General features: G+C 54.2%; 1 protein-coding gene across 1 annotated transcript in view; it reads left to right on the forward strand.

Annotated features, from left to right (window-relative positions):
- The first annotated feature begins 1157 nt into the window (after positions 1 to 1157).
- The window catches only part of PUS1 (pseudouridylate synthase 1), a 13261-nt gene continuing 2049 nt past the window's right edge, over positions 1158 to 12369 (forward strand). The window contains exons 1-4 of the mRNA XM_006874065.1: positions 1158 to 1376; positions 2682 to 2819; positions 3776 to 3878; positions 10363 to 11054. Coding sequence (XP_006874127.1) covers positions 1158 to 1376; positions 2682 to 2819; positions 3776 to 3878; positions 10363 to 11054 — 1152 coding nt within the window. The remainder of the gene's footprint in view (positions 1377 to 2681; positions 2820 to 3775; positions 3879 to 10362; positions 11055 to 12369) is intronic.

Raw genomic sequence — 12369 nt, forward strand, 5'->3', positions numbered from 1 at the left:
CTCGCGGAGTCTCAGTGCAGTCCGACTACATCTCCAAGTCCTGTTACGTTTTCACTCGCTGAATTTCAGAGCATTGTTTAGCGCGGAACCCAGCTCCGACCACGCTCCTGCTCGCGCCCCACTAGCTGAACCTCAGCGCAGTCTGTTGAGAGCCGAGACCCGCCCCGACTACGCCCCAGGACCGCCCTGCTCCCTGCTCCTCCTCCCCACTAGCGGAACTTCGGAGCAGTTGAGAGCAAAGGGCTCACCCCACTCCCACCCCGGCACTCCCCCGTCCCGACCACGCCCTAGGACAGCCCTATTCGGTCCAACTCGGGACGTTTCAGGGCAGTCGGAAGAGAGTAAATCCCCGCCCCTTCTACAAACAGAGGAATTTTGCCCCCGCTCGGCCGCCATCCGGCACCCGCTCTACTTCCGCCTTCGCCCACGTGGTCCGGCTCCAGTTCAGTCTGTGGCTCCGTGAGTGGGGCTAGACCGGGGAAAGTCCTGCTCGACCCGACGGGTTTCCCGGTGTTCCCCGAACCCGGTGTTCCCCGCTCCCGCAATAACGCCGATCCGGCGGGGTGGGGGCGTGGGTTTGGAGAGGAGGAGGGGTTGTGGGAGGTCAGGGATTAACCCTGGGGTCAGGGGACAGCTGTAGGTCAGCCGAGCGCACTATGAGCCCGCGCGGAAGCGGAGAGTGAGGGGCCTCGGTCGGGGGGGTCAGCAGGGAGGGAGGTCAGTGTTCGGCAGGGTCAGGACTGAGGGGTTCTGAACCCGTAGAGGTCAGGGGTCGGGCGCGCCCCCTGCCGCAGTGCATGGGGGTCCTCAGGCTGCGGGTGGTGGCCGCGGCCCTGTGGAGCATCTGCGGAGGTCGGTGCCTGAGCCCAGGACCGCGCCGCCTGTCGTACCAGTGCCTGCACGTGGCGGCCCGATCGCCCGCTGCATGCGGGCACATTGCCCGGCCCCACTCTCCCCTTTCTCCTCTGCCGATCCCGGTTCTCCGACAGCTTGAGGGGCCGATATCGAGCACGCTCCCTCCCCGGGCTACTGCCCAGAGGGTGCAGGGCTTCCACCTCCGCCCGGGCGATCCTGGCCCCTTTCTGTCCGCACCCCCACCGCTGCCTGCTGCCTCATCCTCGCTCTCACTCGGCCCGTGCCCTTGCAGCCTTGCCCCCATGGCCCAGAACGAGCAGGCCCCCGTCCCCCTGGGGGCCAAGGAGGAGCAGGACAAGAAGACGCGCAACCGGCAGGGTAGGACCAGGGTCTGGGAGGAGACCGAGCAAAAGGCCAAGAAGCTCAAGAACAGCGAGGACGAGGGGCAGAGCAGAAAGCTGCCCAAGAGGAAGGTGGTGCTGCTGATGGCCTACTCCGGGAAGGGCTATCATGGCATGCAGGTGAGCTGGGTCCCGGAGCCGCCCCTGCTCGTCTCTTGGTCTCTGGCCTTGAGGAATTGAGCTGTTGAAAAACTTCTGTGCTCCTCCTGTGCAGCCTCCCACTTGGGCTTCAGAGGGGAAGCGGGAGCCTCAGGCCAGATTCTGCTCCTCTTCCTGGAGTTACTGTCACAGCTGAGGGGGGGGCGGGGGCTCTCTTCCAGGGATGAAGTCTTCCTGTACTTATGTTTCCTCCTCATTAAAAGCAAACCCAAACCCGCTGCTCTCAGGAAACCTATAGGATAGGCTAGAGCTGCCCTGCATCTCGGGTGGTCTTTATGGAGGGAGTGCTGTGGCACTACACATTAAGCACTGGACTGTGAACCACAAGGACGCGAGAAAGATGAGGCTTTCTGCTCCTGTGAAGATTTAAAGCCTTGAAAAAGCCTATACAGAATCATTGAGTTGGAACCAAACCCATGATCCTTAACAACAAACATAGTCCTTGTGGAAATAAACTGCCACAAATTTCTGCTGCACAGCAGCTGGTGTGTTCAAACCGCTGACCTCTTGAGGGCTGTGACACTGTAGGATAAGCACTGGACTACATGGTCCGTTTGAACTATACAGGGTTGCTATGAGTCAGAATGGACTCGATGCACTTGACAACAACAACTGTTTACCTCCTCTGCCATCAAGGTTCTGAGCTCCTTTTCGGGATGGATAACTAGTGCCATGGAGTTCATGCCCACTCATGGTGATCCCATGTGGGTCTGAGTAGAACTGTGCTTTGTAGGACTCTCAGTGGCTCGTTTTTCAGAATGAGCTTGCCAGTCCTATTTTCCAAGGCAACTCTGGTTAGACTAGACCTTCAGGCTTTTTGGTGAGCAGCCAGGCTCAGTGTGGGTCCTACCTTACAGGCCCGAGATGAGGCAGGGACTTGGAGTAGCCCACGGTGTGCGGGGGCCAGTGATTGCTCTCTGAGGGGACAGAGCTGTGGCAGCCGGACCCTCCTCGGTCTTTGTCTTGGTGGTCTCGGTGCCTAGGCCCCTGAAGGTGCACTTTCTTCTAGTTGCTGTGTGTGCTCCTGGTTCTTGCTCGCAGCCCCTTAGAGCTCTTGAAGCGTGGCTCACCTCTGAGGCTGCCACAGTGGGTTGCAGGGCCAGTCTCAGGAGTGTTTCAGAGCTGTGGCTCAGCCTCAGTCGGTGGTGGTTCCAGCTCCCACCTAGTGGTAGCTGGTGGTCCCCACTTTGGAAATGTGAATGTAGGCTGCCATGTAATTGTCGGGGCTCGTGCTGGAACAAAAAGAAAACAACTCTCCTTCTTTAGCGGAACGTCGGGGCCTCACAGTTCAGGACAATCGAGGATGACCTGGTGTGTGCCCTTGTCCGGTCAGGCTGCATCCCCGAGAGCCACGGCGAGGACATGAAGAAGATGTCCTTCCAGCGATGTGCGCGGACAGACAAGGTACTGCGGGTTCTGCCTGTCCTATAGGCTCAGTGCCTCCTCATCACAGCGGTGTGTGCGGTGAGACAGGTGTCACTGTTATTTAAAACTTCCTCGTAGCCACGCTAAGAAGGGAGAAGGAAGCAGGTAAGCTGGCTTTTAACAGTCCTTTTGCTTAAAAGTACATTCAGGAAATCCTCATTTCAACGTGAAGCCAAAATACTGGATCATGAGCAAAGTGTGTTTTTCTTTTTTCTTTTTTTTTTTTCTGTGATGAATCCAAACAAGTAGCCCTGGTGGCATAATGAGCTAGGCTTTGGGCTGTTAACCACAAGGTCAGCAGTTCAAACCCACCATCTGCTACGAGGGAGAAGGATGAAACTGTCTGTTCCTATATAGATCTGCCATCTCAGAAACTGTCCTGTGAGGTCAGTAGGAGTCAGAATTGACTAGAGGAGGGCAGTGGGGTGTTTTTATTGTTTCTGGGGGGTTTTTTTTTGGAAGTTTTGAAGTCAACCTAGTGTGTGGGCTGAGCCCTGAGCCCATTTCACTCTGGGTGGCTGCAGAAGCTGGTGCTGAGTCCTGGCAGATCCCCTGGTGCCCTCACCGCGTGGTGGCCTGGAATCCATGGGGGCAGAGTGCTGGACAGGCCCGTGAGAGTGGCATGAGAACGTTCGTGCCTGGTTCACAGGATTCCAGACCCTGGAGAGCTCGGCTGCGCTTCTGGGCTGCTCCCTGAGCCTGGCTGTACCATCAGAGCTTTCAGCACTAACTCTCCGAGAACTAGATCTCCAGCCGTTCTGCCAGGGTGCCCTGGGCAGGTTCAGACAGCCGAGTGTTTGGTGCAGACTCAGGCTTGTCCACCGTTTGCACTCCCGGGGCCCCATTCTGTTGAAGAAGCCGCAGATGCCGAGTTCTCCGGGAAAGATTCCTGCTGAGAGCTGAGCACACCCCCTTGCTCATCTGCTTCCTCTCAGGGTGTGTCTGCTGCTGGCCAGGTTGTGTCCCTCAAGGTGTGGCTGATCGATGACATCCTGGAGAAGATCAATAGCCACCTTCCATCCCACATTCGGATTTTGGGTAAGTCCATGGTGGTCTGGGCTGGGGCCCTGGCAACTGCAGACCCTGTAAACTTTGAGAACGCAGGCTGTGTCCATGCCACCGTCCTTGATGGCATGTCTAGGGGAGGAGGTTCAGTATGAGTGTCTGGCAACCAGGGAGGAGGTACGGGGCCGCTGGGAGGCGCCCTCAGAGCTGGGAAGAGTGGTGTGTAGTGAATGCTGTGTGCCTTGCGTAAGCAAACACCAGGTATGGAAATCATCCAAATGCCAATAAAATGGCGGCAGTGAGGCACACTTACACAGGAACTGGTGAAGGGTCGTGGAAGAAGTAGTCAGCATTTGGTTGGCAGCGAGAGGCCTTGGAAAGCTCTGACGAGTCAGTGGTTCAGTTACCGTCTCGCAGGCAGGACGCTTGACTTTCCTTCCAGCGAGGGCACCTCATACGCATCTGCCAGTCTAAGACTAGGAAGAAAAGCCTGGTGATTGACTTCTGAGAAATCAGCCGCTGAAGCCCCCGTGGATCCCCAGCGGTCTGCTCCTGGTACGCATGGGGTCGCAGTGAGTCGGAGACTGACTCGAAGGCGGCCGCTGAGCTGAAGAGACCGTTTTCATTTCCTGTGAGTGCAGGCATGCCTCGTCTTACTGGGCTTCAGTACGGTGCGCTTTGCAGATAACTGTGTTTTCCACATACGGAAGGTTTGTGGCAACCCCGCGTCGAGCACGTGTCTGGGCACCGTTTTTCCAGCAGCATTTGCTTGCTTCTTGTCTCTGTGTCTCATACTGGACCTCCTCACACTATGTCAGACGCCTTTGCTGGTTGCATATTTCACAGGCTGCAGTAGCGGAACAGAACTCTTCTGTGCAGCCAGGAAACCAGAACGCTCATGTGACGTACTTCCTTGTAATATTTGATTCATTGCTGTGATCTGGAACTGAACCCCAATGCGTGAGGGCTTTAAAAAGTTCATGGAAAAGTGGAATTAAAGTGTCGTGGAATTTTTCCCACCAACTTTTTGACACTCCCTTGTTCTCTGAGGTAAACATGTGTTTGTCTGTCTGGGTGCAAGTTTGCAATCTTGTTTATTTTCTTTGCTCACCTATTTTCTGTTTCCTTTTGTGCCATGTCCATCTACACACATACTCACAGCAACACTTAATGTACAAGGGTAAGTCTAAAAACTGCTGCTTGCTACTAAGGCTCTAGTTCGCATATGCACGTGTTTACTTCAAACAAAAGGCATTTAAACAGGTCTCTGGGATCAGTGTGCGGCTGCAGACACCTTCTCTCAGGGATATACCCGTCTTAATCTCGTTAGGGTGCCCTCGAAAAACCGAGCCAACCCTAACAGGGCTTTTTAGAGGCTCTGCTGGGATGGTTCGATCGATTCAAGGTGGTGAGGTCAGCTCTGAAGGCTATGGTGACTGCTTCTTGGGATCATGATCCATTTTCTTGAAGGACGCAGGACGATCATAGGAGCTTATTAGAAAGAAGTTTTAAGAAATGGAAAACTGAGAAAAAGGCCAGGCAAGCGCAACCAGGAAGTTTCTCCATCACGACAGTGTTCATCCTCATTCTTGGAAGGCAGCACCAATTGTCCCATTCAGATTTCATTGGGAAACTTTACCTGATCTTACCCTTTAAATTTCTTTATCTTCTCAGACTCAAATACTGTTGAAAAGAAATAAGGTTTGATTCCCTCTAGGATGCTCATCCTGCCATGTCGAGGCTGTATACAGGAAATATAAATGGAAGAGCTCAGGATTCTTTGAGGAAGGGTTTGAGTGGCAGATGTCCCACCTTCAGAAGGGTTGAGACCTAGATGCAGGGTCTGTGGAGAAAAGAGTGTCACATTTTGATAATTTTGTGAATAAAGATTTCTGTGATTTTATAGCAATGATTTTGGCTTACCCTAGTAGTCCCCACATCACGTTTTTTTCTATTTTTAGTTTAAAAAGCCCTTTATTTTTAAATGCCTTTTTAAAAATGAAGTAACGTTGGCATGCAGTAAACTGCAGATATGAAGTATCAGCGTACTCGGTGGGTACCACAGGGTCTGTTCCAGAGCACTTGGGTACAGTGAAGATCACAATCAAGGGGGTCACACGGATGTTGTGGTTTCCCGTTGCATTGAAAGTGATGCTTGACACTAGACTGTCGTCTGTTACGTGTGCAAATAGCGTGATGAAGAAGGGAAGCCTGTGAGAGTGACCGGAACGTAACACAGATGGGTGGTGAGTGAGCACCACCCCTGGAAACACGGTGCCGACAGGCTTCACTGAAGCAGGCTTCTCACAAGGCGCTGTCTCTCTGAAGTGCGCGACGTGAGGTGCAGTGTAAGAGTGTGCCTGTGTCCAGCTGGACGTGTAGGCTGAAGGCTGTGCGTGTGGAAACGCTCGTCACAGTCAGCCCTGTCCCCTCCCTGGGCACCCCCGCCCCCCGTCTGCTTCCTGTTGCACTTGGTTTGTGTGTGTTCCCTGCAGTGTGTGAACGTGCACTCCGTTTAGGAAGTGTTCCATGAGAAGACCTCTGAAGTTTCAGTGTTGTGTGAAAGGGCTCGTGGGTGTGCACCCTGGTTTTCTCTGGCTTGTCACCACGTAGTCGGTGTTTCACTCTGTGTGGTATCTGTGAGGTGGGTGGGCTGTCTGTTGATCTGTTAATGGATATTTGGGTTCTTTTCAGTTTGGTGCTATTACCTGGAGCTGCTACAGATTTTTCTGTATACATCAAGTAGATTTCTTACTGCAAATTCCATCATTCCCGCCGATTTTCCCCCTTATTGTCAGGAGGGAGCAGTCTGTGGAGAAAGATGTCACGTGGTGAGTTAGAGGGTCAGCAAACCAGAGGAAGACGCTCAGTGCTGTGGACTGGCACTCATGGGCTCACACATTGGAGGGATCATGAGGCTGGCGCAGCAGTCGCCAGTCGTTTTCCCGCCCTTCTCTGTGTCTGTGGTCGCTCTAATACGACTACAGCGGAACCAAATTGATGGCCCGCAAGTATGGCGGCTCCAATCCGTCAGCCGCTTCTCAGAAACCCAGTACAGGGTCCTTATGAGTTGGAACCAGCTTGACCAAGGCACTTAACAACAACAACAAACTTACATACTTATTTGTCCACGTAAAATTTAAGCGATAATTCATAATAATCACCTGCTTGAGGCGAGTCAGATTACAGCACACAGCCGCTTGTGCTCAGCCCTCACACCGAACCTTGGAGGACTGAGGACCGTCACAAGATGCCATGGACCTGGTTTCTGCACCGTGGGAGACAGATGGGCAGTCTTGTTTCCATAAATAATTACAATCTTGGAGCCTAATGGGGCAGTTCTACTCGGCCCTTTTGGGTCACTGTGAGTCGGAACCAACTGGCACGGCAGTGGGTCCGGAGGTTTGGTTTTGGGTGAGAAGACACTGACTTGGTCAGTTGGTTCACTGAAGCTCGGCAGACAGTTGGCTCCGGTCCACCAGACCCTTTATTCTTCCTTTACTGTGGCCACTTGTAGATTTCTCTGGACTTAAACACACTGGAACCATTTCCATGGGAACGGCCCAGCGGTCACTGGGTATCGTTGAGTCGGTTCCGACTCACAGTGACCTTACGTACAACACAACACTGCTCGGTCTTCCACCATCCTCTCCAGCATATTTAGCTCCAGGCTTGAAGGATGACTAAGGACCAGCGTCTGGGGGGGTCCACCCGTTTTCTGTGACACCAGTAAGCCTGATCTGTTAGGATTTTGACTTTGGTTCACGTTTTTCTCCTGTTCTGTCCAGTACTTCCTCTTGCGATCTGTCTCTTAGTGTTTCTTCATGGTAACCGGGCACGATCTAGTTCGGGTCTCAGGGTTGTGGAGGTGGAGAACTCTTAAGTCGTGTCGAGGGCCTCTTACATTCGTACGGGAGACACCTTCACACGCGCCATGGGCTAGTTTCAGGTGTGCAGCCTGAATGTTGACAGGCCTGAGTGTCTTGCTGCCAGCCCTCCTTGACCTTTTTCTGGTGGTCCTGCCTTTACAACAGAGAACTTTGTTCACCACGCCTGCTCCAACACTCAAGTGTTTCTGAAACCACACGGGCCAGGAGCGACACACGGAGTCGAGGAGCACTGAGGTTTGTTTAGTAACTGCCCAGAGCTCTGACTTCAGACTGCTGGGGCTGAGACGCTCAGTGGCTGGTGAGTTCATGAGTTCCATACCAGCCCTTCCAATGCAACACTGATGTTTTAGGTCAAGCACTTTTGGTCCGTGAGTTCTCACTAACCTTTGTCCTAGTTATTACCCTAATGCTACACCAGGTCCTAGGCCTAGCTATAATCCTAACTCTAATCTCTAATTCTTTATTATCATTCCCCCGCCTAAAATCAAAAAGGCCCAAAAGTTTGAGTTCTCAACCCAAGTGTAGTTCCAGGTGGGACTGAAGTCAGCTTGCTGTGCTCACTCAGGGTAGGGGTACTTCTGGGGTCGAGAGCTTCTCCCTCCCACCTCATTCCCAACTGCCCCAAATCATTGTCTTGCACTATTGTCTCTGGTTCCTGAGTCAACCCTGACTCATCACGACACTGTGCTTAGCAGGATCTGGCTGTTGGGTTCCCTTGTGTTACTGTTGGCCGACGCTTGGAAACAGGCCACCAGGCCTTTCCTCCTAGTCTCTTGTTCTAGAGTCTCTGCTGAGACATGTTCTGCTCTACTGTAGGTGAGTGGTGGCTGCAGTGAGACGCTCTCCCGCGGGCCACCGGGGGAGCACCACTGCCCCAGGTGCTGATAATGTGGTTGGGAAGTGCCGTGGAGTTGGTTCTGACTCACAGCAACCCTGTATAGGTTTTCCAGGAGTGGCTGGTGGATTTGAACCACCAACCTTTTGGTTTAAAGCTCCCTTGGGGGTGCATGCTTTATCCTGCAGCGTCATACCAGAGTCCTCACCTTTTTGAGAAAGCACAAATTCACACACATCTGTCTGTCTGTACTGCTGCTGACCCCGGAGCCAAGGCTCCTGATTTGGTAGCTCCTCCTTCCTCGGCCCATGAACAGCCCGGGTCACCTGATCACTGCTCATCACCGTGGATTGTTTACACCGTTGAGGGTTTCTTGGTGTTTAAAACAAGGTTGCCCAGATTTTATTCAGCTCTGATAAGGCATTGGACTGCTAACTGCAAGGTCAGCGGTTCAAATCACAGTTTGCTCTAGGGGAGAAAGATTGGGCTATGGATTCCTGGAAAGACTTAGAGTCTCAAAGGCGTTTAAATAGTGTGGCTTTCAGTCAGGATTGACTCGGTGATAATGAGTTTGGTGTTGTAAAAGGAGTGAAGCTCTGGCACATGCTCACACGTGGATGATGCTTGAAAACATGCTGAGTAGAAAAAGGGAGACCGAGGGCCCTATGGTGTCTGAAATCCTACCTACAACCAGGAGATGCAGAGATCCCCATTTATCCGTGCTTGCCAGGGTGGTAAAGGCCAGCGAATGGGACACGGGGCTTCTGGAAGCAGACGGCCTCATCTTGCCCCCCTGGAGCTGTTGGTGGATTAGCAGCTGAACCTTGTAAGCAGGGGACCCTCCTCAAGTTTCTGTTAGGGTGATGGGAATATTTGGAGATGGACCATAATGATGGCTAGCATGGTGTGGTCAGCATAATTAATGTCGCTAAATTGTACACCTAACATGTTTTTAATCTATTTCACCACAATAAAAACTGGAATAAACAAGGCTGCCTCTGCCCACGTCTGCAGAATACATCGTAGCGGCGACTGGCTGGTCCAGGATGTGGGTCTTTCCCTGGAGAGCCCTTGAGAGCAGTGTAGGGTAGCAGCGCCCTCTTTAAAAAATTTTCAACCCATTCTAAGTGTCGAATACTTTCTTTGCGTTTCCTTTTTGATTGTTGTAAAATATATGACACACGATTGTGTACAGGTAGAGCTTAGCAGCACCTGTCACATCATCATGCAATAAGACCATCATTATCCACGTGTGTCAACACAGAGATCCTCAGTGTGCCCTCAACAGTGGCCTCCCCTCCTGGCAAATCAAAAGTCCACTGCTGCCCAGCCGATTCCCACTCATGGCAACTGTGTAGGACAGAATTGCCTCAGGGTTTCCGAGGCTGTAAGTCTTCACACAGCAGACTGCCTCTTGTTTCTCCTGTGGGTTTGAACCACTGTGTCGAGTTTCCAAGGAGAGGCTGGTGGGTTTGAACTGCCAACCCTGTGGTTCCCAGTCCAGTGCTTATCCTACAGTGCCACACTAGGACTCCTGACCGCTGACTGCTGTATCAGCAAGTCTTTTGCCTCCCTCTGGTGAGCCCTAACAGACTCTGGGGTCTCTGCATCTCCTGTGTGTCTCAGGTGACTGACGGCTTCCCCTGGCATTATATGTAGGTCGCGTTCCTTTGTGAGATCCAGAGTGTGACTCACACCATCTCGCCTGACTCGTGCCTGCTGCATCTCCCGGGTACCTTCCTCACCTCAGGCACCTGCTGACCTGCACCCCCCTCTCCTCTCCCCACCCCAGGCCTGAAGCGTGTCACAGGCGGCTTCAACTCCAAGAACAGGTGTGATGCGAGGACCTACTGCTACATGCTGCCCACCTTCGCCTTCGCCCACAAGGACCAGGACGTGCAGGACGAGAGCTTCCGGCTGAGCGCCGAGACCCTGCGGCATGTCAACGAGCTGCTCGCCTGCTTCCAGGGTACTCACAATTTCCACAACTTCACATCGCAGAAGGGGCCGCAGGAGCCCAGCGCCAGGCGCTACATCCTGGAGATGCACTGTGGGGAGCCCTTCGTGCGGGACGGCTTGGAGTTTGCTGTCATCACGGTGAAGGGCCAGAGCTTCATGATGCACCAGATCCGCAAGATGGTGGGCCTGGTGGTGGCCATCGTGAGGGGCCACGCCCCCGAGAGCCTGCTGGCACACAGCTGGGGCCCCACCAAGGTGGACGTGCCCAAGGCGCCGGGGCTCGGGCTGGTGTTGGAGCGTGTGCATTTTGACAAGTACAATCAGCGCTTCGGGGGCGATGGGCTGCACGAGCCACTGGACTGGGTGGCCGAGGAGGCCGCCATCGCCGCCTTCAAGGAGCGCCACATCTTCCCCAGCATCGTGGACACTGAGCGACACGAGCACTCCATGGCTCTGTGGCTCGGCACGCTGCCTGCACACGACTTCAGCGCCTCAGCCCTCACTGCGGCCACTGAGGCCAGCAAGGTAGGCCTGGGGAAGGCCACAGATCACAGGGTTGGGCCACGGGAGGGCTTCCTGCTGGACAGGGGCTGTCCCCATCTCAGGGGGACGCTGAGATCACGCTGCTCCTGGGAACCCGTCACTGGGTGTAAAGACAGCTCTGGGCTGTTAGCCTGTATTAGGGGTGGAGTGAGCACCCATGGGGCCTGGCGCGGGGAACGGGCTCCCTGCACCTGTGATGGCCCTGCCCCTAGGAAAGGGCTGCCAAAAGTTCATAGGAAATGGAATTCAGAAACAGTGGCATGTTTTCCCGTGAGTTTGAAAGCGCCCCGCACATCCACACGGCCTGTGGCACCCCATCCGGAAGGTGGTCCCTCGGAGGAGCTAAGCAGCCTCCACACATGCTCAGGGCTCTCAGCGCCATTGGCTCCGGTCACGTTCCTGTAAAGCAGAGGACAGTGGGCAGGGGAACCGCTCTCTTTCTCACACGTTTTTAAGCTCTCACCTGGCGTCCTGTGCACGGACCCCCCCAGGGCCAGGCAGGCCATCAGATGGCCACGCGGGCCTGGTGGTGTGAAGTACAGCGTGTTTGTCAGAGAAGTGCCACATGCGTCTCAGCAGGAGGCCGCAGCAGGAGGTTGCAGTTTCGTTTTGTTCTCCTTGACCTGCCTGGGAGGGGACCGAGGACCCGTTCTTCTCGGTGTCCAGCACGGTTTCAGAGGGAGGCTGCTTCGTGTCATCTGGGTTCTCCACCCTTGGGTGGCACACTCAGAGGCACACAGGGCTGGGCAGGGATGCCGGCGGTAAGGAAACCTGCATCGCTCAGATGATCGGTGGCACCCGGAGTTCAGGAGGTAGTAGGCTGAAGGGCCACTGAGCTCAGTCGCACTGGTGACACCCCACAGAAGCATGGGCCGTCTGTGGTCAAGGTGTAGACTTTGTCAAGGGAAACCGCCAGTCCCCACTGTGTGGACATCTTCCACTTTGAGAGCTTTACAGAGTCCTGTGCGACTCCCATGATGTCCGCCCCCTCCGAGGTCCTTCTTGACCTCCGGACTTGAGGGAGGCTAGTGAAGGCCTCCATGCCCCTCTCTGCCCTCCAAAGAGCAGTCAGAGACCCCGGCCTCAGAAAACAGCACCCACTTACTGCATTCCTGAGTGTACTCACTTCCTGGGCGGCCCGACCAATTTAGTAGGTGCCTTTCCGCCAGAGATGTTTCTCCTCGCTCAGCTCGGGATCCAGGGGGACCCTTCCTCATCTTTCAGAGCATCTGGGGATCCAGGCATTGCTTGATTTGTGGCCGAATCACTGCCATCTCTGCCTCGCCTCGTGTCCCTG

Source organism: Chrysochloris asiatica, unplaced genomic scaffold, assembly GCF_000296735.1.
Source record: "Chrysochloris asiatica unplaced genomic scaffold, ChrAsi1.0 scaffold00261, whole genome shotgun sequence".
Taxonomy (NCBI): Eukaryota; Metazoa; Chordata; class Mammalia; order Afrosoricida; family Chrysochloridae; genus Chrysochloris; species Chrysochloris asiatica.